Source organism: Eurosta solidaginis, chromosome 1 (genome assembly GCF_040869045.1).
Source record: "Eurosta solidaginis isolate ZX-2024a chromosome 1, ASM4086904v1, whole genome shotgun sequence".
In the NCBI taxonomy this organism is placed as follows: Eukaryota; Metazoa; Arthropoda; class Insecta; order Diptera; family Tephritidae; genus Eurosta; species Eurosta solidaginis.
The window spans coordinates 278601574-278628927 of NC_090319.1; the positions used below are offsets into that span (position 1 = coordinate 278601574).

The following is a 27354-nucleotide window of genomic DNA, read 5'->3' on the forward strand; positions in this document are numbered from 1 at the left end:
ATTGATAAGCGCTCTAGAGAGGCGATACGGAAGCGAACACAGGAAGCAGATACACCAAATAGAGTTGCAAAACCGCTACCAAAAAGCTAATGAGACTTTGCAGGAGTTTGCGTCAAATGTCAAAAGGCTTGCACATTTGGCGAATGCCGACGCACCCGTGGAATACACCGAAAGAGTAAAAATTCAGAGCTTTAGAAATGGCATTCGGGACGTCGAAACGAAGCGAGCCACATACGCAAACCCAAAGCCAACATTTGCAGAGACGGTATCACATGCATTGACTCAGGAAACTGCCTCACTATTGAGTAAACCAGCATACAAATCTCATCGTGTGGAAGTGGAAAGACCAGATTGGGTAGACACAATTTTGGAAGCACTGAAGGGATCACAACAGAAAAATGCCGTAGTTATTAAATGTTTCAAGTGCGGCAGCCCAGGTCATATTGCACGACATTGCAACACCAACCCTAACAGTTCCAACAATGTGGGTGGTAGTAAACGCAGAGCTGAAGGAGATGAGCAAATCTCCAAGTCCACTCAATCGTTAAACTAAAGAGAGTCAGCCGCAAGGGGCGACAGCTGGCTCCCTCAATTGAATGCCCCATAATCTCTATATCGCAAATTGGAAGAAGGTCAAGCAATCTTACTGTCGGAGGACATGTGGATGGAAAGGAACGGTTACTGACTGTAGATACGGGTGCATCCCATTCCATCATTCGATCAGATTTAGTCAACAAGAAGATAAGACCATTGCTTGGAGCAAGATTACGTACAGCCACGGGAGGGAACACCCAGGTAATTGGAGAAGTAGAATGTGAAGTAGCAATTGGGAACGTCAAGGTACTACACAATTTTATAGTGACAGGTATTGTTGATGAAATCATAATTGGAGTGGACTTCTTAATCAACCAAGGCATCAAAATCGATATGCAAAGCAAGACGATGCGATATAAGAACATGGATGTGCCACTTAATTTCGGCTACGAGAGAGGCTACAGCAGTAAACGAGTGCTGGTGGAAGAGAGTCAGCAAATACCACCAAAATCAGAAGCAGTCATCTGGGCAAAGGTTGATGGAGATTGTGGGACAAACAAATTGTGGGTGGTCGAAGCAGCAAATAAATCAGCACTGAACACACTTGTAGGAAAAACCCTCGCTATGACAAAACAAGATGGACGTATTCCGGTAAGAGTACTCAATGAGTTCAAGTCACCATTCAATTTGACCAAAGGAGCTATTTTTGGAAGATGCCAAGAGGCCGAAGTAGTTATGAACTGTGAACAGTTCCAGGAACACGTTTCGTCTAGTAATACTGATCTTTCAAATGACATCACGGCATGGACGAAGGGGCTAGAGGAAGATTATCAGAGTAAAGCAAAGCAACTGCTCCTAAAGTACGCAAACATATTTGACCAGGATGGTTCCAAACCAGGCCGCACCAATGTTGTGAAACATCAAATTGACACTGGAGACGCGAGGCCGATACGTCAAGCTCCACGTAGTGTTACACTGGCGAAGCGGGAAGTTGTGAGTCAAATTATACAAGAAATGAGCGACAGCGGCGTTATCGAACCATCAGCTAGTCCCTGGAGCTCACCGGTAGTACTTGTAAAGAAGAAGGATGGAAAAATGAGGTTTTGCGTGGACTACAGGAAGTTGAATGACGTTACGAAAAAGGATAGCTACCCATTGCCAAGAATTACCGACACTCTGGACTCGCTCTCTGGTACGAAATGGTTTTCCACACTGGACTTGAAAAGCGGGTACTGGCAAGTGGAGGTGAAGGAGGAAGACAAAGAGAAAACAGCCTCAGCGTTGGAGATGGTCTTTGGCAATTTACAGTAATGCCCTTTGGACTATGTAATGCACCAGCCACTTTCGAGAGACTCATGGATCAGGTATTGAAAGGACTACATTGGAAAACATGCTTGGTGTACCTGGACGACATCATCGGGCAAGAACTTTGATGAACATCTTAAAAACTTAGATGAAGTTTTCCAGAGAAAAGCTGGCGCTGGTCTGAAGTTAAGTCCCAAAAAGTATGCGCTGTTTAAAAAGGAAGTAAATTATTTGGGTCACTAGGTAACGACAGAAGGTATCCGTACAGCGAATGAAAAGATAGAGGCAGTAAAGGATTGGCCAAGACCACAGAATCTGCATGAATTGAGAAGTTTCCTTGGGCTGTGCACATATTACCGCCGATTTGTACCAAATTTTGCCAGCGTAGCCCATAGTCTCCACAAGCTAACAAGGAAAAATAAAAAATTTGAATGGAAGAAGGAGCAAGAAGTAGCTTTCCAAACATTGCAACGTTTATTCTAGATACAGATGCGAGCGGATATGCTATAGGAGGCGTTTTATCACAACTGGTCGATGGACAGGAGAAGGTAGTTGCATATTACAGCCGTTCAATTGGAAAACCAGAGAGGAACTATTGCGTTACACGGAGAGAGCTGTTGGCATTGGTAGAGTGCATTAAACATTTCCACAAATACCTCTACGGCCAGCGATTCCGCGTCAGGACAGATCACGTAGCGTTGAAATGGCTTCTGCAGTTCCGTAATCCGGAAGGACAATTAGCACGGTGGATCGAGCGACTACAAAGCTATGACTTTTCCATTGAGCATCGAAAAGGTACCACCCATGGAAATGCTGATGCAATGTCACGAAGACCATGTAGTTTGGAATGCAAGCACTGTTCAAAGGCCGAGGCTAAAGAAGACATTATAGATGTCCGGCTAATGACTATAACATGTACAGATGAATGGGACAAGGAACAGCTAAGAAAGTGCCAGCTAGAAGATACAGATCTGTCACGTGTTATGCAAGGGCTCGAACGAAACGAAAAACCAAACAGAGAAGATATGTCAGCAGAGAGTCCCATTGCGAAGTCATATTGGGCACAGTGGAACAGTTTAGAATTGATATCCGGTTGCCTTCATCGAGTATGGGAAAGTGAGGATGGTAAATGCAAGAAGAAACTGATAGTTGTTCCCAGAAAGAGGATTCCTGACGTGCTCAACGAGCTGCATAATGGTCCAAGTGGAGGCCATGTTGGAATTACGAAGACGCTGGAGAAAATTAAGCAGAAATTCTATTAGGTTGGTTGCCGTCAGTCGGTCACCGAGTGGATTGCCAACTGCGAGGTATGCAACAGAGCGAAAGGGCCCAAAACACGAAGTCATGGCAAGATGAAGCAGTATATTTCAGGTGCACCATTTGAAAGTATCGTTATGGATGTCGCAGGTCCATTTCCTACTAGCAACCGCGGAAACAAGTACGTACTGGTGGTTATGGATTATTTCAGTAAATGGCCAGAGGTATACCCAATCCCAAACCAAGAAGCAGGAACAGTAGCAGAAGTGGTTAAAAACGAATGGATTGCAAGGTATGGTGTACCAATGGAGTTACATTCTGACCAAGGGAGGAATTTTGAATCAGCTGTGTTCCAAGAAATGTGTAAATCATTGAACATTCGAAAAACACGGACAACTGCATTGCATCCTCAGTCCGATGGTATGGTGGAACGTTTCAATAGAAACGTGGAGGAGCATTTAAGGAAAGTAGTAGACAAGTACCATAAGGAGTGGGATACCCGCATACCATTATTCTTGATGGCTTACCGATCAGCAGTGCATGAGTCAACGGGTCAACCCCTGCAAAAGTAATTTTTGGCAATGACCTTCGACTGCCAGTTGATTTGAAGTATGGGAGAGGTGCCGATGCTGAGAGAGATATACGATCTTGTAAGGCAACGAGCAAAGATTATGAGTGACAAGATGAAAGCGAGGTACGATAAAGCAATTAATTCGGAAGGGTTTCAGGGAGGAGATTTGGTGCTGCTATACAACCCACAACGAAAAAAAGGTTTGTCCCCGAAATTGCAGTGAAACTGGGAAGGCCCATACAAAGTTGTAAAACGGATCAACGATGTAGTGTACCGCATACAAACCATTGGCAAACCACGAACCAAAATGAAAGTGGTTCATTTGGAGAGGCTAGCAGCGGTTAGATCGAGAGATTTGTCTGATCGGGACGATCAGGCTTAGGTGGAGGGCAGTATGTCGAATATCAGTGACACTAAGTGATACTCTCATCACTAATCTGATACTAAGTAAATAAAGCCACAACACAATGAAGCAAGCTGCTACACTTGTATGTACGTAAACAAATTAATCATTATGTCTGCACACATACATGCGGGGCAACAGAGAGAGATATTCACAAGCGCATGTCATCATCAGCCGCTCACATATACACACGCATATGGATACAAATTGCAAATATACGTGTATATAGCTCATAAACAAGCATCAGGTTCACGAAATTACTAGACCTTACGAGAAATGGGTGAACGAGGAAACCGAAGAGTTTAAAAGCGGCACAGGCTGAGGCATGAATAATGAGTTTCATTTGAGCTATCAATCAGTTTGGTTGTTAAGCAAGCTACTTGCAAAGTATAAGTGTTATTGTGAAGTACTTCAATAAAGGCCATTTTTCCATTATTCAATATTGGAGTTATTTATTCAACAGTTTAGTGATTCGAACTTAGCAGAAGGGCAAATAATAGGATTTGCAAGTAAATTCGTTACAATATATATATAAATAAATTAGCGATACCCGACAGATGATGTTCTGGGTCACCCTGGTCCACGTTTTGGTCGATATTTTTAAAACGCCTTCACATATACAACTAAGGGCCATACCCTTTTAAAACCCTCTTTAATACCTTTCATTTGATACCCATGTCATACAAACACATTCCAGGGTTACCCTAGGTTCATTTGTGAAAACTCATCTGCTTTGCAGATGCCGTTCGAAGTCGGCATAAAACATGTAGGTCCCTCCGGCCAATTTGTAGGGAAAATCAAGAGGAGCACGACGCAAATTGCAAGAGGAGCTCGGCCTTAGATCTCTTCGGAGGTTATCACGCCTTACATTTATTTATTTTTTTATGTGATATGGAATTAAAAACCATTTATAAACCATCTACGAAACCCTACGAAACCAACGCTGCTATAATTATACTCAGATGAGCAGAGCTCACAGAGTATATAAATTTTCTTCGCATAACGGTATTACGTAACGGTATAAACTAATCAAGATAAATTTAGACTTCCAAATATCAAAATTATCAGGGTGAAAAAGAAATTCATTAAGCCATGTCCGTCCGTCTGTCCGTAAACACGATAACTTGAGTAAATTTTGAGGTATCTTAATGAAATTTAGTATGTAGATTCCTTGGCCCTCATCTCAGATCGGTATTTAAAATTAACGAAATTAAGAATAAAGAAAATAATTAGGAGCACTTCGAAAATATTTCAAAGGGTGATTTAAAAAAAAAAATTTAAAAGAAATGCGTTCAAATTTAACAAAATATTCAAATAAAACAAATTCATAGCTGAAGAAAGATAGCAAAGGCAAGTTGCTCCACTTTTTAGTATTACCATTTGTAGGTATCCATGGAAAAGACAATTTTGTCTCCAAAGCTCTCAGCTGAGTATGTAACGTTGGGTTACACCCGAACTTAGCCTTCCTTACTTGATTTTGTGTAGCTTCGTAATCGACCGTCCGACTGCCTTGTAAGTTGCCAGCAGAGGCCCTTTGTTGTGGTTGCTGTTGTAACACTACCTCTCAACAGTACTTGGTCGGTACATCTACTCATGGAAATGAAACGTAGCGGGTTAACTCATATCTACACTGAAATAACAGCGATTCGTCAAGTAAACTCTAAAGTATTCCGTAACGGTATTACCGACCCAGCTGTCCCAGGAATGTATACATCTGCTGGATCGCCCTCGAGTCGATGGCCAGGACAAACAAAAATTAAAATTTAGTTTAAAAAAATGCCAATATCTTTCACAAAATATTCAATTTACATTCATACTAAAATCACAAGCACCATTTCCCACCAAAATATGATATAAAAATATTTTATGTTGGTACTGCGTAACCTCATTCCTCCATTAGAAAATGTTCCTCTTCATTTTCTGCCTCATCAATTGTCTCCATATCCTTTCCACCATAAGGTAGAACCTTCTTCATTTCTTCTTGATCAGCACGATCATCGCCTTTCCAACGCTGCATAAGTTCTTGACAAACTTTCACACACATTTCATCTTCACACTCTTCTTCGTCATCGTCGTCTACTCTGTTTTGCAGTGCTGCCGTCTTTGGTGCGAAAATTCGTTCGGCCTTCTTAATAACATCATCTTCGACACTCGCATCAACATCTGTATGATCAAACGGACGACATGTAATACATGATGAGCTGCTCATTATTGCGGAATCACCAGTGGATGAACATGACGAAGCAAATGATATGTCAGTAGAAGTCGGTTCGCTACCTGCACCATCAGTACGTAAGCTACATGGCTTTTTATCTTTGGAATCTAACAAATTGACTTGTTGAGCTTTGTCTTCAAAGAAAAGTCCACCACGCGATCTACACATATTGCTTACAACTGGCAATTCTGGATTACTAAGAGTCAACCATTCAGCTAGTTGAACTTTCCAACTTTTAGACTCATCCGGTTTTTGTGCAATTTCATACAGTTTACTGATGAACGGTGTCATTAGAGGATCTGTGGATCCTGGTATGGGCTCAGGAATATCTGTGATGTGGGAGAGGGAAGGCTAAGAAATAGAGGAGAAAACGGAAACAGATTTTCTTACAGTTTGGAAATATGAACTTAATTTCGCGACGTGCGCTCTCGGGACACTTTGAAACGTGAACATTGCGTTCCATTTCCGCCGATGAAGTACTGTTCGGGGAAAGAGGAAAAATAACTTTAGTCGTAATGGCCTTATTATAAATATAGAAGATTCCAGCAGATATTACAAATAGCAAATCATGGTGCAGAGCAGGTCAGCCACGGCATTTTCTTTGGTCAGTATGAAAGCTTCAGAGTTGCCTTTTGAAAGCAATATAACTTGCAACATAAAATCTTTGTCCTCCGCTCGTGGTTTGTAGAACTCCGCTGCATATTCTGGTGAAAATAATAGTTTCCTCTGTCCTTTGATCATAAATTCATGTTGCAATAAATGAAGCAAGACAGGCTTGCGCTTATGTACGTAGTCCGACTTAATTATGAGAAGAGTGTCCTCGAACATGATAATGAATAGATTTGTTCAATTTATCAAATATAGGACTTCAAAATAATAATGAAGTTTCTAATTTCAATTGGACAAGGTTGCTTTTTTCTTAGCTGAGCATAGCTCTTCACATACAAGAATTTTTTTTTTCAAATAAATCATGTAAGGTCTATGTCTCGCTACTGCAAACGCCAATAGGTTGAGCGGTTTAGAATGTTCCCGCGGTAAGATATCGATATCGTAAGAGGCGAATTAAATACACAGACCTAAAGCTTAGGGGAATCACACAAATCGTTTTCGCGCTTATTGAGCCAGGACAAGAAGAGATTATAACAGAAGCGTACGGGTTTCATATCGGGTTAAGGACTGAACATGCTCCGCCTGCAATCTAGACGGCCTTGAATTGGAGAAAAGAAATGTTTTCAATTAGTAAATTCTTTCTAGGCGGGCGGACGACCCGGACTCGGCGGTGGTTTGGCAAACACTCCGAACGTATTTCTGCCATGAATAGCTTCTCAGTGAAAATTCATCTGGCTTGCATATGCCGTTCGGAGGCGGCATAAAATATATAGGTCCCATCCCGCCAATTGTAAGATAAATTATAAAGGAGCATGACGCAAATTGGAAGATAAGCTCGGCCTAAATCTCCTCGGAGGTAAATCGCGCCAAGTTATTATTATATTTTTTTTTTTGATACTTTTATGTAGATTTTGTAAATACTCTGTTTTTCTGTTAGCACATTAACTAATAAGGGCCTATAAAGTTCGTAAAGATCCCGACCCGCCTATTTGTGAGTAAATTATGTAACCCCCTTCCATCGGTATCGCTCAAAAATTGCCATCTTCGAAACAGCCTCATTTATTTGGTCTGCTCCCCTATGTCTTATTAGGACGTCGTTTAAGCCCACCCCAGGCCTAAACACGTGGCCCCCAAAATGCGCGCGAATCACCCTGGCAGCTTCATGTTGTCCACGCTTGAAGACATCCATGCGTACTGCTCCCACCTCCCTGTAAAGGCTCCATTACTGATACTTAGCATAGACTTGACTTGGCTTGCGAACTGTCACTTACAGTTCTGTTAAATGAACATTGCATGTTACTGATTACTCAAAACTTAACTTGACTTAGAAGTCTGTTGAATTTTGATTTTCTATGTAGAGTTGGGTCGTTTCGTTCTGAACTTGTTCAATTGACCGGGTCTCTCAACTGAACAAGTGAACTAGATCTTCGATTTCGGTTCTTTTTGTTCTTTTAGTTCATTTGTTCTTTTAGTTCGTTTTATCTAATGTTATTCTTTCTCTCTTCTTGTTCGCGAACATTGTAAATTCATACATATATACGCAGAAATTCACAGTGAGCACGAATGTCGACGATGCCACTTACACTAAAGATATGTGTGGCCATCTTTGTGTGTGGCACTGCTAAAACAATGTATGTATGGACTATTTATGAAAAACATGTTTTGTAAAAATCTAATTATTACATTTATTAAACTTGAAAAGTTCATATTTATGTACAATTTGTGTCTGTACTCTTTCAATTTCCTGAATCTTCAAAAATTTGTAACTTTTTTTGAAGTTAATTATACATATACATATATAAACTTATTTATTCATTACTCATTTAAATATACGTACACAAAGCATTGCTGCATACACACCCCCATCTATACCTTGTTGCCTTTTTTCGCGGGTGCAAGCAGCAGTGATCAAATTTGCTTGAAAAAAAGAACAGATGAACAAAAAGAACAACTTGTTCGTTCATCAGAAAATGAACGAAAGATTCGAATCTCTGAAATGAACGAAAAAGCACAACTCTATTTCTATGTAAGTTCTAAGTGATGTTTACATTTTGAGATGCCATTTGTTTGTTTCCATTTCATTTTGACATTTTGTCATACAAATTGACATTTATTTAAAAATAAATTTCAACACTTATTATGATGCCAGATTTTATGCGCCAAGTGGAGTATAATCGTGGCTAAGTTGCCAAGTTTACGCCAAGTCAAGTCAAGTCTATGCTAAGTATCAGTAATGGGGGCTTAACGTTCATCTTATCGATTAAAATTCTGCTTAGGGAATCGAGAACTACACACCAGCCCTTTACCGTTTCCCCCCACTTTTTCCGGGAGAAGCTCTGTAGTGAGGCCATCAGCTTTCGGCTCCTTCTACTGTGTACACCAAATGCCAGCGAAGAATATACGCCACTGCCGGCTTATTGCGCTTGAAAGGTTTGTAAATAAGTTTGAACGGACTAACTAGAAATGTAAAGATTATTGTTGACTTCATGCAGCAGCACAACATGCGGCGACTTTGTTGACCACACAAAAGATCGATTTAGAGGCAACGTAGGCGGACTTGAATTGATTCCGGTGTAGTTACCGTCCCTACTTCAGTAACTCCAGGCTGAACATGAAATACTCCCTGGCTTAGTAGCTAGCCGATGCTAGGGAACATGAACTGGTAGAGTTACATAGATAATAAGACATTCAATACCTTGAGTGTAGTTGTAAGTGTTAAGAAATAAACATGAATTTCCGCAGGAACTTCGACTCGGCTTCGGCTCGCGAAATGCGATTCGAAAACTGCAAATCACATAATTTTTTTTTTTTTCAAATCCGAAAGAAATTTCTTGCGAATCGACTTATGTACATACGGGCCCCGCAGTTTTAACAAAAAAAAAAAACTCGTGCTCTGGTGCCATCTGAACGCACAAGCACCCACACGAATTACAAGAACATATAGATAGAAAGACTGGTAGACCTGCGTAGAGGAACAAGAAGACATTCACATTGGGAAAAAATGTCTTACCTGATCCACGGATTTGCGTGATTTTTTGTCGATATCTTCTAATGCATTCTTTGGTAAACTAGGTAAAACGAAGGGCGATAACAAACGTTAAGCTTAACCCTCGACAGCGGGGTGGCCCGATGGAATAGACATGCCGACTTCGAAAAAACTCACACTATCCTTTGTCATTCCACAAAAATGTATACAGGCCCTTGTCCCGTGCTTAAAGCTGGGAAGTTATCCAATTAAAGGAAATCATATTGTCCATTCTTTCGGCAGTAACGAAGACACTTGCAACTGTTCTTCTCTGTTATAACATCGGATATCTTCGGCAAACCACTGTTGTTGTTATAGCAGGGCTTCGCCCCATCCAATAGGTATGACCGATCACAAATTGTCATCAATATCCTCTAACGGGAGTCCAAGAAAACTTGCTGTTTCCACACGGTGGGCCATAATGGAGGGGTGATAGAGGCGTTGGTTCCACATTACAATTGAAGAGGTGGTTGGTGTCATGTGGCGACACATTGCAAGCAAGGCATACATTTTGCATGTCGGGGTTGATTCTGGATAGGTAAGAGTTTAACCTGTTACCATAGTACAGGTCTACAAGTAGGATATGTAGCAGCACGCACATACACAGCCACGCTCACCTGATAAAATGCTTGTTCTTGTTCGTTTTTTTGTGGATGCTATTTGGCACTGTTGTACTTCTTAGGTCCAAGAAAAGTGTACTAGCTGCTAACGAAAACTGCGTAAAAATTTTATTGTAAAATTACAAAGAAATATCCTTATTTACTTTCAAACGAGCACTTAATTACATCTCTCCTTAAAATCCATATGTTTTGGACAATTTTAATTAACAAATTGTGATACTTTAATACCGGGGACGATTGCTAAGACACGACCAAAACCGTCGAGGGGGTATTAATAGACGCGTTTTTGCCTCGCCTCCAATAATTCGAATACTTTTTCGCCTTTGAACTTTAGATAACAGGACAAAACACGTCTTTTTATTTCTCTTTCCACATTTTTGGACGGATTATTGCAGTCGACCTCGGTTCAAACTGTTTTTCGCGGAGGACTTTTGAATGGCTAGAACAACTTAGCACTCGTGTTTCTATTCTTAATGCTGCTATAACTACGCGTCCAATTCAAGACTTTTGTATAATTTTCTGTAGGACGCATATAGGTGCAATACATATTCATACCAAATTCGTAAATAAAAATTTACCATCACGGCACCCATATCTGATATTCCGCTCCTTTTTTTTCTTTCCCTGCGTCGCTTTCCACGACAGCAACCCCGGTAATTTTGACACTTCGTTCAGTTGTTGTTGTTGTTGTTGTAGCAATGCTCGCCCCACCTAATAGCCGCGACCGATCACAAATTTTCATCAATATTCTCTAACGGGAGTCCAAGGAAACTTGCCGTTTCAACAGGGGTGGACCATAAGGGATGGGGTGTTAGAGGCGTTGGTTCCACATTACAATTAAAGAGATGGTTGGTGTCATGTGGGGACACATTGCAAGCGGGGCATACATTTTGTATGTCGGGGTTGATTCTGGATAGGTAAGAGTTTAACCTGTTACAGTATCCAGAACGAAGTTGAGCAAGAGTGACACGCGTTTCCCTGGGGAGTATGCGTTCCTCTTCCGCGAGTTCTGGATATTTTTCTTCAAGTATTGGATTCACCGGGCAATTCCCGACATAAAGGTCCGACGCCTGTCTATGGAGTTCACCAAGGACCTGCTTGTGTTTTTTCGCTTCATACGGCTGTGTTCTCAGGTGCCGTATTTCCTCAAAATGCTTACGGAGATGACTCCTTAGACCCCTAGGCGGTGCTGGTTCGTCAATCAGATGTCTGTTGGGATGCCCAGGTTTCTGGGTATTCAACAGAAACTGTTTGGTCAGCATCTCATTTCTCTCCCTGATCGGGAGTATTCTCGCCTCATTATGCAGATGGTGTTCTGGGGACATAAGAAGACAGCCCGTGGCGATTCTGAGAGCAGTATTTTGGCAGGCCTGTAGTTTCTTCCAGTGGGTAGTTTTTAGGCTTGGCGACCATATGGGTGACGCGTAGCACGTAATCGGCTGGCTAATTGCTTTGTATGTGGTCATGAGCGTTTCTTTATCTTTTCCCCAGGTACTGCCAGCAAGGGATTTGAGGATTTTATTACGGCTCTGAATTCTCGGAACAATTGCGGTTGCGTGCGCACCAAAATGTAGATCCTGATCAAACGTCACACCCAAGATTTTGGGGTGTAGGACAGTCGGTAGCGTAGTGCCATCGACGTGGATGTTCAATATGGTCGACATTTGGGGCGTCCATGTTGTAAATAAGGTCGCGGAAGATTTAGTCGGTGACAATGCCAGGTTTCGAGAGGCGAAAAAACTGGAGAGATCAGGGAGATAGCCGTTTATTTTATTGCATAGCTCATCGATCTCTGGGCCTGGGCCTGTGGCCATTATTGTGCAGTCATCGGCGTAGGAAACGATTGTGACTCCTTCCGGTGGTGAAGGTAGCTTAGATATGTAGAAATTAAACAAAAGTGGGGATAGGACACCACCCTGTGGCACCCCTTGTTTAATTCTCCTTAGTTTTGATGTTTCGTTTATGAATTGCACCGATGCCTGCCGACCACCCAGATAATTTGCGGTCCACCTTTTAAGACATGGGGGAAGGGTAGACCCTTCCAGGTCTTGCAGTAACGAGCCATGGTTGACCGTATCAAAGGCTTTTGATAGGTCTAGCGCTACGAGTACTGTTCTATGGTGGGGGTATTGATTCAAACCGCAATTTATTTGGGTGCCAATGACATTTAGCGCGGAGGTAGTGCTATGGAGTTTTCTGAAGCCATGCTGATGAGGGGCTAGCTGCAAATGTGCTTGAAAATAAGGGAGCAAAATAGCTTCAAGCGTATTTGCCACTGGCGATAGGAGAGATATCGGACGATATGACTCACCTACGTTAGCTGGTTTCCCAGGCTTTAGTAGCGGGACCACCTTGGCCATTTTCCATTTCTCGGGTATGACAAAGGTGGAAAGAGACAGGTTGAAGACATGCGCTAAATATTTGAAACCCTCTTTCTTTAAGCATCGGCATGGCTATGCCGTCTGGGCCCGCTGCTTTGGATGGTTTAGCGCGACCAATGGCGTCCTCAACCTCTCTAGCGGTGATGGTGATTGGTGACGCGCTGAATTTGTGTTTATGTGCGTGTCTATTGGCTCTCCGTCTATCTTTGTCGACCGTAGGATGCATTATATATTGTCGGCAGAAACCGCTCGCGCACTTTTTCGCATCCGACAGCACCTTATCGCCAAAGGCGATGGAAACTTTGTCTTTGTGCTTAGTCGGATTCGATAGGGACTTTACGGTGGACCAAAGTTTACCTACACCGGTAGAGAGGTTACAACCTCTTAGGTGCTCTTCCCATTTCGCCCGCTTGTGTTCGTCCACAAGCAATCTGATGCGTTGGTTTATATCCCTTGTTTGGGGGTCGCCTGGATCAAGCTGTCTTATAAGGTCGCGTTCCCTCGCTAAGCTCGCGGCCTCCGCCGGGAAGTGGGGCCGGATTTCGGGAATTCTCCCGGCGGGAATGAAATGTGCCGAGGCGGATTCAATGACCTTACGGAAGGCACACTCCCCTTGGCGGGCATCAGTCGGGATAGGGAGGGCAGCAAAGCTGCTGTCTGTTGCAGATTTATATTCTTCCCACTTTCCTTTTTTGAAGTTTATGAAAGTGCGTTTTTCGGTGACGATGAAGTCGGCGGTACGCTCGAACGAAATAAGTATTGGCAGGTGGTCGGATGCCAATGTCACCATCGGCTGCCAGTTGACGCAGTTTACGAGTTCTGCGCTCACGATTGAGATGTCTGGCGAGCTATGACAGCTTCCTACCATACGTGTGGGGGCGTCTCCATTTATTGTGCAGAACGTCGTTTCTTCTATTTGATCCGCCAACATCTCACCCCTACTCTCCGCCCGCAAGTTTGAATGCCATAGGTCGTGAAGGGCATTGAAATCGCCTAAGATAATGCGATTGTTGCCTGTGAGTAAGGCCTCGATATTAGGGCGGTATCCACTGGGGCAACAGGTGACAGGAGGGATGTAGATGTTGATGATTTCTAGATTTGCATCGCCTGACCGGACAGATAGGCCTTGACGTTCTAAGACATTGTCCCTGCGGTCGATGCCAGGATCAAATATATAATATTGCACAGAGTGGTGTATAATAAACGCGAGGCCGCCTCCATTTCCGCTCTCGCGGTCTTTCCTGTGGACATTATACCAAGAGCAGGTCTGCAATGCAGATCTTGCTGTGAGTTTAGTCTCTTGAATCGCAGCAATGCGGATGTTGTGCCGCTTCATGTAATCGACTATCTCCGTAATCTTCCCAGTTAGTCCATTACAGTTTAACTGCAGAATTCTGAAGTGCATGAGGGGTGACGCCGCCACTCTAGGGGTAAGTGACGGGTGACTACGCCTAGGTTGTGGAAGGCCAGGACGCAATTGCTGTTGTGGCCTTGGGACTGGGCGCCCTTGGGCAAGCATTGGGGTACCCGGATGATTTGGGTTTGCGACCTGGCAACATGGCGCGATGAAACCCGTCGAGGGGTTGCCGTCGCGAAACCAGAACATCTAGGAAAGTGGCACCACCCAAGGCAGGAACTGCATTGAGCGGATGTCGCAAACCTATATATTCTGTGCTGGCAGACGGTGCAAACGGAGGTAGGGACTAAGAGTCTGTTTCCCTGACCTGCACGATTGCTGCCAGAAAAGAGGGGGGGAGAAGAAGACGGGGGCAGGGGTTGATGCTCAGCATTGCTACCAGCTCTACTACGAAGGTAGTAGTTATGAGTGGTATCAGCTGTTAGAGTTGTGGCGGTGTGGGGCGCGAGCAGCAGCGGGTACTTGTTGTGGCTTGCTGAGCAGCTAGGCTGCTGGAAGGTAGTGGGGGGCGCTTAGGCGTAGACTACGGGACGCCCTTTGGCGTGAGCAGCAAGGAGCCACAAAAGATTTATAAAAGTTACGTTGACGTCGTTTGGGATCAAGCCCAGAACAACCTGTCCGATGCAACCATCCCTTGCATGAGACACACTGAACAGAGTATGACCGTCCTAAAAAGATTCTTTTCTGGCAAATGCAGCAGGACCGGGGTCAGGAGACGGACCTGGATTGGGTTCGATACCTTCCCGGAGTAAGAGAATATGTAGCAGTCCTGCTGCAAGGAGCTGCTGGGAGGATGACAATTTGTGGGAGGGACGAAACAAATTAAATGGGGTCACACTGAAATGACAGTCCTTGGTCGGGAAAAATCCCGAGTCGCTCCGGTACATAGAACCGACTGCCTTGGGAAGCGACTTCGTTCAGTGTCAAACGCACGTTCCACGCAGGTTCCACTGAGTTCCACAATAGTTTGACACTGACCGAAGTGTCAAACGGCAGTGTTAGAAAGAGAAAGGAATTGTTTTCCTCTCATACATATCATACTTGTAAATCTATACTATGCCTGTTACAGTATCCAGATCGAAGTTGAGCTAGAGTGACTCGCTTTTCCCTAGGGAGTGTGCGTTCCTCTTCTGCAAGATTAGGGTATTGTTCTTTGAGTACAGGATTTACCGGGCAATTCCTGACATAGAGGTCCGATGCCTGTTTGTGTTGTTCATTGAGGACCTGCTTGTGTTTTTTGGCTTCATACGGATGTGTTCGCAGGTGCCGTATTTCCTTATAATGCTTACGGAGATAGCTCCTTAAGCCCCTGGGCGGTGTTGGCTCATCAATCAGATGTCTGTTGGGATGCCCAGGTTTCTGGGTATTCAACAGGAACTGTTTAGTTAGCATTTCATTTCTCTCCCTGATGGGGAGTATTCTCGCCACATTATGTAGATGGTGTTCTGGGGACAAAAGAAGATAACCCGTGGCGGTTCTGAGGGCAGTATTTTGGCAGGCCTGTAGCTTCTTCCAGTGAGTAGTCCTTAGACTTGGCGACCATATCGGGGACGCGTAGCATGTAATCGTGGTAATGAGCGTTTCTTTATCTTTTCCCCCCAAGTACTGTCAGCAAGAGATTTTAGGATTTTATTACGGCTCTGGATTTTTGATACAATTGCGGCTGCATGCTCGCCAAAATGTAGATCCTGATCGAACGTCACACCCATGATTTTGAGGTGTAAGACAGTCGGTTGCGTAGTGCCATTGACGTGGATGTTCAAAATGGTCGACATTTGGGACGTCATGTTGTAAATAAGGTCGCCAATGATTTAGTCGGTGATAATGTCAGGTTTCGCGAGGTGAAAGAAATGAAGAGATCAGGGAGGTAGCCGCCGACAAACCACCCAACATGGCTTCAGTTAGACTATAGCTCTACATATCTAAAGGTTTCAAGCGGTTGCCACAGCAATTTATAGCCTCTCCAATTCAATTGTTAACCTCCCCTACACGTGGCGAATACTGTTATTTTAGCAGGCAAGGCTCTGGCGACCGCAAACTCGTCATGGAACTAAGGGGGAAGGGCGGGATGGCGTAGAAGGTTCAATGTGATCATATTTAATCCTTCCCGAGATGGTCGGCCGTGTACTTTAATGGTGCTTGTTACCAAAACGTACCAGAGCTATATCCGGCAAAGAACCACCAACATCGACTCCCCAAAACCATCGGGAATTTATACAGCCTTCGAAGACAGGTACATGTGCCAAATGACTCGTGATATTTTAAAGTGTTGCTTTTAATTTAACTTAATATTCGAAAATTAATATACATTTTTTGCAGAGTTTTATGTTAAAATACACTTTTATTATTTCATGTACTACTAATATGCTACATTCCATAATAATAATTAAGTGGAATTTATTATAGAAAATATCGTCCGAATCGAATGTGACATTACAGACTTTACCGTCATATCAGTGCTTATCTTTTCGAAAATTTGCATTCTTGTTCTCAAATTAGTGCCGCTTATTTATGTATTCTGGTAATTTTCTTTTTTAATACATATGTATATTTATAATTTTTGTATTCTTATAAAAGAAAAATGGCGCTAGCATAACATTACTCAAATTTCTTAATCAAATAGCATAAAACATAATCATTCACATTTAGCATTTTAGAAATTTATATATCATATATATACATATAGATAGATTCTATGATGTCAAAGGCATATTCACAAATACGCAATTTCATAAAGAATTAAATTTTTGTGCATCTTTAACAGAAAAACGCTAAAATTTGTATAATCGAAATTTGTATTTGTAAATATTAGTAAACATAAATGTCGCAAATAAGTATCGTTGTTTATGATTACATATCATTGTATGGAAATGAAAAACTATAAAATTCACAGGATTGAAATTAGAATATCCAGTTTGATTGAAGTTGACCGCATTACAAATAATTACTTTTTTCATTCTATGCGTTTTAAAGCTTTAGAAATTTTGTTTTTTTTTTTTAAGCTGCAATTAAAAAAGTAAATTTAGAAAATCATAAAAATTTTTTTTTTTATACCAACCGGCAACTCGTGCAAAAGCCAAGCTGGACTTTTCATCACTGAAGCACTTTCCTATCTGTGAACAAATGTGTGTTTCGTCGGTTTCACCTTGACGTGCCAAATTCAAAATGCTTTGGCCATAAGTTCGAATCATGCGATTGCACTAAGACAAAAAGAAAATAGTTAAAGTTATCATATAGTATAGCTATACACAATCAACAAACTTACAATATCGTAATATTTCGCAGAGAGCGTTTGACAACCCTCCAAAAGCATATAATATTCAGTTACAGCTTCATGATCCAAATGTTGTTTGAAGTATGGCAGCAAAGCAGAGGTAGCACCATGACAAACGCCACATTCAATGACCTCATCTTTAAGTTCAAAAAGTATATAAATTTATAACTTGTAATTAAAGCTTAAATAAATCTCTTATCTTACCGCTCACAACTTCCAAGCCATTGAAGCATAATTGCATTTGTTGGCACATCATTTTAGGTGGTACACTATCAACCATATCTATAATCATATTAGCATATTGATCGATAAATTTGTTACAACTTTTAACAACAGTTTTAGGCATCATTTTGCAAATATTCTGTACGACATGTTTAATTTCATCCTGTGTGGTTACATTCCTCAACTCTGTTTCTAACTTAGTTATAACAAATTCGCATAGCACGCAAGATGGTGGATCTCTAACTATGTCATCCAAACCTGTTAGACGACCATTAGACTGTATTGCCTTGTGATCGGGTAATACAACCACATCATACTTCAATGCCTCATCAATATCTACTGTGTAAAAGAGGAATAAAGAAGTTTGGTTAAAGGGCTGTTTATGTGTATATTAGACATTCGTATCCACTTACAATCTTCTTGTTCACTCCAAAGACACAAACCAAGTTCACGACAAATCATTTTTGGTGCCATTTCCTTAAGCAATAAATCAGCTATCTTATCACCATATCTTTCAACGTATCGATGACATTTGTCACGCACGTTTCTGCGTAATTTATCGCATGAGTGATCTAGAGCTTTCTTGATATCCTCCTAGAAAGTGAGACAATGTAAACTTTAGTGTTAAATCAATAGTTTAAGAGGTGCGGTCATGCTGCACAGATCTGGTGGAATGTTAAGCCAAGCAAAAAGTTGAAATATGTTTAACAAATGGTATTGTACCTTGGTAGTGTGCTTTCCAATTTTCTTTTCTACAATTTTAATGAATTCTTCGCATAGCAAACAATTTGGTGATGTAATGCGCCCAAATGCAATTTCAACTGAATCGTGACTATCAATTTCATTTACGCCTGAAATATATAACAGAAAACAAACAATTATGAAAAATTATAACTCAATGAATAATGTAGTCTACACGCACGATCGTCTCGGTTGTTATCAAAACTAAAGTCCAGTTCATCTAATTCATCAGTTGAGTTTTCGCAAAGTTTTAAAGCAACACAAATTTCTTGTGGCTTAAAATCGGTAATCAACATATCGACCAATTCACTCGAATAGGTTTCTACAAAATCAACGCATTCCGTTTGTAATTTTGATGGCAAATGTACACATAAATGATCGAGCACCTGCTTGATGTTGGCCTGTGAAAGGATATAATAAATTATTAACTACATACACAACGTTAAAGCATAAAAATGTAATCTTTAAGTACCTTTGATTTATTATTCTTAATCTTTTGTTGAGCTTGTTCAACAGCGAATAAACATAGCGGACAAGTCGGCTTGTCGCTCTCATCGTTGTGCGCAATTGCTGTAGTGTGTTGCTTGGGAGTTTCCGGTGCAAATATCTCAACGTCATCGGAGCTATCATGATTGGGTGGGCACATAGCCAATTTAGGACAGATTTCTCGTGGATTTAAACCTTGAATGAGCAGTGCAATCACAACATCACCATACATATCAATGAAGTTATGACATTCACCACGTAGTGTTGTACCCAATCGGTTGCAGATGTTATTGACGACATCCTTGACTTTGTCCTGTAAAGAGAAATATTTGTTCATAACTTTGTTTCTGAATATTATTTGGAATAAAATAACAATATTTTGACGAATTGACGTAATTTTTGGCGAAAAATCCGTTTATATCTTTTCAGTTATTCTTTATGTGTTTTGTTCCTTTTTAATATGTTTTTATTTCTATTCTGACGTTTAATATCGGTTTTTCTCCTAATTTTTTTATTTTCACCTTTGTGTTTTTTTCTATATTTATGTTATTTTGAATTTTAATTTTGTTTTTTTTTTTTTTTAGTTTTCCTCATTTTCTTGTTCGACACCACTTTCGTACAGAAAACGCAGTTTTTAGCTATTTTTTGTTAAATTTTTGTTTCAAAGTTTTATTTTGTTTTTCTTTGATACTTTTTTTTATTTTAGTCTTCATCTATTTTTAAAATTTTTTATTTAAATTTATTAGTTTCGTTGTTTTTCAATTTTTTTTTCCTTTTCTTGTTTTGTTTTTAAATTTTTGCTTTTTATTTGTTAATTTAGTCTCCTTTTTAATATTTGCTATTATCTTATTTTTATTTTTTTTTGTGGTTTTTTTTCTTTTACTTTTTGTACTCAGTTGAGCAGAGCTCACAGAGTATATTAAGTTTGATTGGATAACGGTTGGTTGAACAGGTATAAAGGAATCGAGATAGATATAGACTTCCATATATCAAAATCATCAGGATCGAAGAAAAATTTGATTGAGCCATATCCGTCCGTCCGTCCGTTAACACTATAACTTGAGTAAATTTTGAGGTATCTTGATGAAATTTGGTATGTAGGTTCCTGAGCACTCATCTGTTGTTGTTGTTGTTGTTGTAGCAGTGCTTCGCCCCACCTAACAGCCGCGACCGATCACAAATTGTCATCAATATCCTCTAACGGGCGTCCAAGGAAACTTGTTGTTTCCACAGGGTTGGACCATAAGGAAAGGGGTGCTAGAGGCGTTGGTTCCACATTACAATTAAAGAGATGGTTGGTGTCATGTGGGGACACGTTGCAAGCGGGGCATACATTTGGTATGTCGGGGTTGATTCTGGATAGGTAAGAGTTTAACCTGTTACAGTATCCAGACCGAAGTTGAGCAAGAGTGACACGTGTTTCCCTGGGGAGTATGCGTTCCTCTTCCGCGAGTTTTGGATACCTTTCTTTGAGTACTGGATTCACCGGGCAATTCCCGGCATAAGGGTCCGACGCCTGTTTGTGGAGTTCACCAAAGACCTGTTTGTGTTTTTTCGCTTCATACGGCTGGGTTCTCAGGTGCCGTATTTCCTCAAAATGCTTACGGAGATGACTCCTTAAGCGCCTAGGCGGTGCTGGTTTATCAATCAGATGTTTGTTGGGATGCTCAGGTTTCTGGGTATTCAACAGGAACTGTTTGGTCAGCATCTCATTTCTCTCCCTGATTGGGAGTATTCTCGCCTCATTATGCAGATGGTGTTCTGGGGACATAAGAAGACAGCCCATGGCAAATCTGAGAGCAGTATTTTGGCAGGCCTGTAGCTTTTTCCAGTGGGTAATTTTTAGGCTTGGCGACCATATGGGTGACGCGTAGCGCGTAATCGGCTGGCTAATTGCTTTGTATATAGTCATGAGCGTTTCTTTATCTTCTCCCCAGGTACTGCCAGCGAGGGATTTGAGGATTTGGTTACGGCTCTGAATTCTCGAAACAATTGCGGCTGCGTGCTCACCAAAATGTAGATCCTGATCAAACGTCACACCCAAGATTTTGGGGTGTAGGACAGTCGGTAGCATAGTGCCATCGACGTGGATGTTCAAAATGGTCGACATTTGGGACGTCCATGTTGTAAATAAGGTCGCGGAAGATTTAGTCGGTGATAATGCCAGGTTTCGCGAGGCGAAAAAACTGGAGAGATCAGGGAGGTATCGATCTGTGGGCTTGGGCCAGTGGCCATTATTGTGCAGTCATCGGCGTAGGAATCGATTGTGACTCCTTCCGGTGGTGAAGGTAGCTTAGATATGTAGAAATTAAACAAAAGTGGGGATAGGACACCACCCTGTGCCACCCCTTGTTTAATTCTCCTTGGTTTTGATGTTTCGTTTCTAAATTGCACCGCAGCCTGCCGACCACACAGATAATTTGCGGTCCACCTTTTAAGACATGGGGGAAGGGTAGACCCTTCCAGGTCTTGCAGTAACGAGCCATGATTGACCGTATCAAAAGCTTTTGATAGGTCTAGCGCTACGAGTACTGTTCTATGGTGGGGGTTTTGATTTAAACCGCAATTTTTCTGGGTGCTAATGGCATTTAGCGCGGTGGTAGTGCTATGGAGTTTTCTGAAGCCATGCTGATGAGAGGCTTGCTGCAAATTTGCTTGGAAATAAGGGAGCAAAATGGCTTCAAGCGTCTTTGCTACTGGCGATAGGAGAGATATCGGACGATACGACACTCCTATGTTAGCTGGTTTACCAGGCTTTAGTACCACCTTGGCCATTTTCCATTTCTCGAGTATGACAAAGGTTGAAAGAGACATGCGCTTAATATATGAGACCCTCTTTCCCTAGGCTTTTAAGCATCGGCATGGTTATGCCGTCTGGGCCCACTGCTTTGGATGGTTTAGCACGACCAATGGCGTCCTCAACCTCTTTAGCGGTGATGGTGGTTGGTGACGCGCTGAATTTGTGTTTATGTGCGTGTCTATTGGCTCTCCGTCTATCTTTGTCGACCGTAGGATGCATTATATATTGTCGGCAGAAAGCACTCGCGCATTTTTTCGCATCCGACAGCACTTTGTCGCCAAAGGCGATGGAAACTTTGTCTTTGTGCTTAGTCGGATTCGATAGGGACTTTACGGTGGACCAAAGTTTACCTACACCGGTAGAGAGGTTGCAACCTCTTAGGTGCTCCTCCCATTTCGCCCGCTTGTGTTCATCCACAAGCAATCTGATGCGAAAATACTCATTAACACCTTTCGTTAGATACCCATATTGTACAAACGCATACTAGAGTCAACCCTGGTCCACCTTTATGGCGATATCTCGAAAAGGCGACCACCTATAGAACTAAGGCCCACTCCCTTTTAAACCCCTCATTAATACCTTTAATTTGATACCCATATCGTACAAACAAATTCTAGAGTCAACCCTGATCCACCTTTATGGTCATATCCCTAAATGGCGTCCACCTATAGAACTATGGCCCACTCCCTCATAAAATACTCTTTAATGCCTTTCATTTGATACACATGTCATACAAACACATTCCAGGGTTTCCCTCGGTTTATTTTCCTACATGGTTATTTTCCCTTATGTTGTCACCATAGCTCTCAACTGAGTATGTAATGTTCGGTTACACCCGAACTTAACCTTCCTTACTTGTTTCCTTTTAAACTTTTTGTTTTTATTTTTTTTTTTTTCTCTTTTACTGTTCTTTATCTTGTTTACTCGTTTGCTTGTTTGGTTTTTATTTCATTAATTCTTATATATATTTTTTTATTAATTAATAAATGTCTACTTATTCGTTTATTTTTAATTGTTTCCTTTCAGTAATTTTTTTTTTTGTTTTTGTAAATTTTTTTGTTGAATTTTTTTTTCAATTTGTTTATATTTTTTGTTATTTTTTTTATTTATTGTTTTATTAACTTAGTTTTTCTTAGTTATTTTTTAACTTTTTTTTATGTATTTCCCTTTAGTTTATTTTGTTACTTAAGGATACATTTGTTCTTTTTTTACACTTCTTTATTTATTTTAAGTTGATAATTTTTTCTTTTCCGAATTTTTAATATTCTTTTTTATGATCGCGGGTTCGAATCGAGCTCAAGGCCTAACAATAATTTTTTATCATTATTATTGTTATGATAAATTTTTTCTTAATTGAAAAAATTTTTAAATTAGAATAGAAGAAAGAAAAAATTTAGACAACTGCCAAAGCTCGTTGTATAGATCCATTTCGGGAACTGCTAAATTCCTTCATCGGCAACGTTTAGGCGCCGCTGCCATAACCATTCAGCCATCACAGCGGTTTTTTGTTTGTCTTCATTAATCCTACTTCTATTCTGGTTCGTGCCAATTGATATTCACAACACTGCGACATCTGTTGCAGAATGGCTGTGAAAATTGGACTTGTTTGTTGGCAATGCTGCCATAGTGTCATATTTTATTGACACTTTTTCCCCGTGCTCTGGGATGTATTAACAATTTTTGTTGTTATATCGGCCTACTGATTTTAAGATCGCGGGTTCGAATCGAGCTCAAGGCCTAACAATAATTTTTTATCATTATTATTGTTATGATAAATTTTTTCTTAATTGAAAAAAATGTTTAAATTAGAATAGAAGAAAGAAAAAATTTAGACAACTGCCAAAGCTCGTTGTATAGATCCATTTCGGGAACTGCTAAATTCCTTCATCGGCAACGTTTAGGCGCCGCTGCTATAACCATTCAGCCATCACAGCGGTTTTTTGTTTGTCTTCATTAATCCTACTTCTATTCTGGTTCGTGCCAATTGATATTCACAACACTGCGACATCTGTTGCAGAATGGCTGTGAAAATTGGACTTGTTTGTTGGCAATGCTGCCATAGTGTCATATTTTATTGACACTTTTTCCCCGTGCTCTGGGATGTATTAACAATTTTTGTTGTTATATCGGCCTACTGATTTTAAGATCGCGGGTTCGAATCGAGCTCAAGGCCTAACAATAAATTTTTTATCATTATTATTGTTATGATAAATTTTTTCTTAATTGAAAAAATTTTTAAATTAGAATAGAAAAAAGAAAAAATTTAGACAACTGCCAAAGCTCGTTGTATAGATCCATTTCGGGAACTGCTAAATTCCTTCATCGGCAACGTTTAGGCGCCGCTGCTATAACCATTCAGCCATCACAGCGGTTTTTTGTTTGTCTTCATTAATCCTACTTCTATTCTGGTTCGTGCCAATTGATATTCACAACACTGCGACATCTGTTGCAGAATGGCTGTGAAAATTGGACTTGTTTGTTGGCAATGCTGCCATAGTGTCATATTTTATTGACACTTTTTCCCCGTGCTCTGGGATGTATTAACAATTTTTGTTGTTATATCGGCCTACTGATTTTAAGATCGCGGGTTCGAATCGAGCTCAAGGCCTATTCTAATTTAAAAATTTTTTCAATTAAGAAAAAATTTATCATAACAATAATAATGATAAAAAATTATTGTTAGGCCTTGAGCTCGATTCGAACCCGCGATCTTAAAATCAGTAGGCCGATATAACAACAAAAATTATTCTTTTTTATACTCAGCTGAGAAGAGCTCACAGAGCATATTAATTTTTTTTTTTTTTTTTTTTTGATTTTAAGTTACTAATATAGATATAGACTGCTATATATCAAAATGATCTGGGCGAAAAAAGAAATTCATTTAGCCATGTCCGTCCGTCCGTCCGTCTGTCCGCGAACACGATAACGTTAACAAAGAAACGGCTGATCCGAAATAAAACAAGTAAGGAAGGCTAAGTTCGGGTGTAACCGAACATTACATACTCAGTTGAGAGCTGTGGAGACAAAGTAAGGGAAAATCACTATGTTGTAAAAAGAACCTATGGTAACCCTGGAATGTGTTTGTATGACATGTGTATTAAATGGAAGGTATTAAAGAGTATTTTAAGAGGAAGTGGGCCATAGTTCTATAGATGGACGCCATTTAGGGATATCGCCATAAAGGTGGGCCAGGCCTGACTCTAGAATTTGTTTGTACGATATGGGTATCAAATGAAATGTGTTAATGATAATTTTAAAAGGGCATGGGCCTAAGTTCTATAGGTGGACGCCTTTTCGAGATATCGCCATAAAGGTGGACCAGGGGTGACTCTAGAATTTATTTTGTACGATATGGGTATCAAATGAAAGGTATTAATGAGTATTTTAAAAGGGCGTGGGCCTAAGTTCTATAGATGTACGCCTTTTCGAGATGACGCCATAAAGATGGACCAGGGGTGACTGTAGAATTTGTTTGTACGATATGGGTATCAAATGAAAGGTGTTAATGAGTATTTTAAAAAGGAGTGGGCCTTAGTTCTATATGTGGACGCCTTTTCGAGATATCGCCATAAACGTGGCCCAGGGGTGACTCTAGAATGCGTTTGTACAATATGGGTATCAAATTAAAGGTGTTAATGAGTATTTTAAAAGGGCGTGGGCCTTAGTTCTATAGGTGGACGCCTTTTCGAGATATCGCCATAAAGGTGGACCAGGGGTGACTCTAGAATTTGTTTGTACGATATGGGTATCAAATGAAAGGTGTTAATGAGTATTTTAAAAAGGAGTGGGCCTTAGTTCTATATGTGGACGCCTTTTCGAGATATCGCCATAAACGTGGACCAGGGGTGACTCTAGAATGTGTTTGTCCGATATGGGTATCAAACGAAAGGTGTTAATAAGTGTTTTAAAAAGGAGTGGGCCTTAGTTCTATGGGTGGACGCCTTTTCGGGATATCGCCATAAACGTGGACCAGGGGTGACTCTAGAATGCGTTTGTACAATATGGGTATCCAATGAAAGGTGTTAATGAGTATTTTAAAAGGGCGTGGGCCTTAGTTCTATAGGTGGACGCCTTTTCGAGATATCGCCATAAAGGTGGACCAGGAGTGACTCTAGAATTTGTTTGTACGATATGGGTATCAAATGAAAGGTGTTAATGAGTGTTTTAAAAGGGAGTGGGCTTTAGTTCTATAGGTGGATGCCTTTTCGAGATATCCCCATAAAGGTGGGCCAGGGGTGACTCTAGAATTTTTTGTACGATATGGGTATCAAATGAAAGGTGTTAATGAGTATTTTAAAACGGAGTGGGCCTTAGTTCTATATGTGAAATTCTTTTCGAGATATCGCCATAAACGTGGACCAGGGGTGACTCTAGAATGTGTTTGTACGATATGGGTATCTAATTAAAGGTGTTAATTAGTATTTTAAAAGGGCGTGGGCCTTAGTTCTATAGGTGGACGCCTTTTCGAGATATCGCCATAAAGGTGGAGCAGGGGTGACTCTAGAATTTGCTTGTACGATATGGGTATCAAATGAAAGGTGTTAATGAGTATTTTAAAAGGGTGTGGGCCTTAGTTCTATAGGTGGACGCCTTTTCGAGATATCGCCATAAAGGTGGACCAGGGGTGACTCTAGAATTTGTTTGTACGATATGGGTATCAAAAGAAAGGTGTTAATGAGTATTTTAAAAAGGAGTGGGCCTTAGTTCTATGGGTGGACGCCTTTTCGGGATATCGCCATAAACGTGGGCCAGGGGTGACTCTAGAATGCGTTTGTACAATATGGGTATCCAATGAAAGGTGTTAATGAGTATTTTAAAAGGGCGTGGGCCTTAGTTCTATAGGTGGACGCCTTTTCGAGATATCGCCATAAAGGTGGACCAGCGGTGACTCTAGAATTTGTTTGTACGATATGGGTATCAAATGCAAGGTGTTAATGAGTATTTTAAAAGGGCGTGGGCCTTAGTTCTATAGGTGGACGCCTTTTCGAGATATCGCCATAAAGGTGGACCAGGGGTGACTTTAGAATTTGTTTGTACGATATGGGTATCAAATGAAAGGTGTTAATGAGTATTTTAAAAGGGCGTGGGCCTTAGTTCTATATGTGGACGCCTTTTCGAGATATCGCCATAAACGTGGACCAGGGGTGACCCTAGAATGCGTTTGTACAATATGGGTATCAAACGAAAGGTGTTAATAAGTGTTTTAAAAGGGAGTGGGCCTTAGTTCTATGGGTGGACGCCTTTTCGGGATATCGCCATAAACGTGGACCAGGGGTGACTCTAGAATGCGTTTGTACAATATGGGTATCAAATGAAAGGTGTTAATGAGTATTTTAAAAGGGTGTGGGCCTTAGTTCTATAGGTGGATGCCTTTTCGAGATATCGCCATAAAGGTGGACCAGGGGTTACTCTAGAATTTGTTTGTACGATATGGGTATCAAATGAAAGGTGTTAATGAGTATTTTAAAAGGGAGTGGGCCTTAGTTCTATATGT

General features: G+C 41.0%; 2 protein-coding genes across 3 annotated transcripts in view; both read right to left on the reverse strand.

Moving 5' to 3' along the window:
• Positions 1–5955: 5955 nt before the first annotated feature.
• LOC137240565 (uncharacterized) lies at positions 5956–7113 on the reverse strand. Its single transcript, XM_067767011.1, has 3 exons — positions 6842–7113; positions 6676–6764; positions 5956–6614 (listed from the first exon to the last, which is right to left on the reverse strand). The coding sequence occupies exons 1-3, from the start codon at positions 7111–7113 to the stop codon at positions 5956–5958; spliced, it is 1020 nt and encodes a 339-aa protein (XP_067623112.1).
• Positions 7114–16594: 9481 nt separating this feature from the next.
• Positions 16595–27354, reverse strand: part of Sap-r (Saposin-related) — a 33011-nt gene continuing 22251 nt past the window's right edge. Inside the window, exons 5-12 of one of the 2 annotated variants that reach the window (XM_067760915.1) lie at positions 19047–19373; positions 18756–18975; positions 18557–18684; positions 18247–18427; positions 17816–18169; positions 17603–17748; positions 17396–17537; positions 16595–17339 (exon numbers count right to left, since the gene is read on the reverse strand). In XM_067760915.1, coding sequence (XP_067617016.1) covers positions 17335–17339; positions 17396–17537; positions 17603–17748; positions 17816–18169; positions 18247–18427; positions 18557–18684; positions 18756–18975; positions 19047–19373 — 1503 coding nt within the window. In that variant the 3' untranslated portion in view covers positions 16595–17334. Of the gene's footprint in view, positions 17340–17395; positions 17538–17602; positions 17749–17815; positions 18173–18246; positions 18428–18556; positions 18685–18755; positions 18976–19046; positions 19374–27354 lie in introns of both variants that reach the window. The other variant, XM_067760914.1, reaches the window with a different exon arrangement.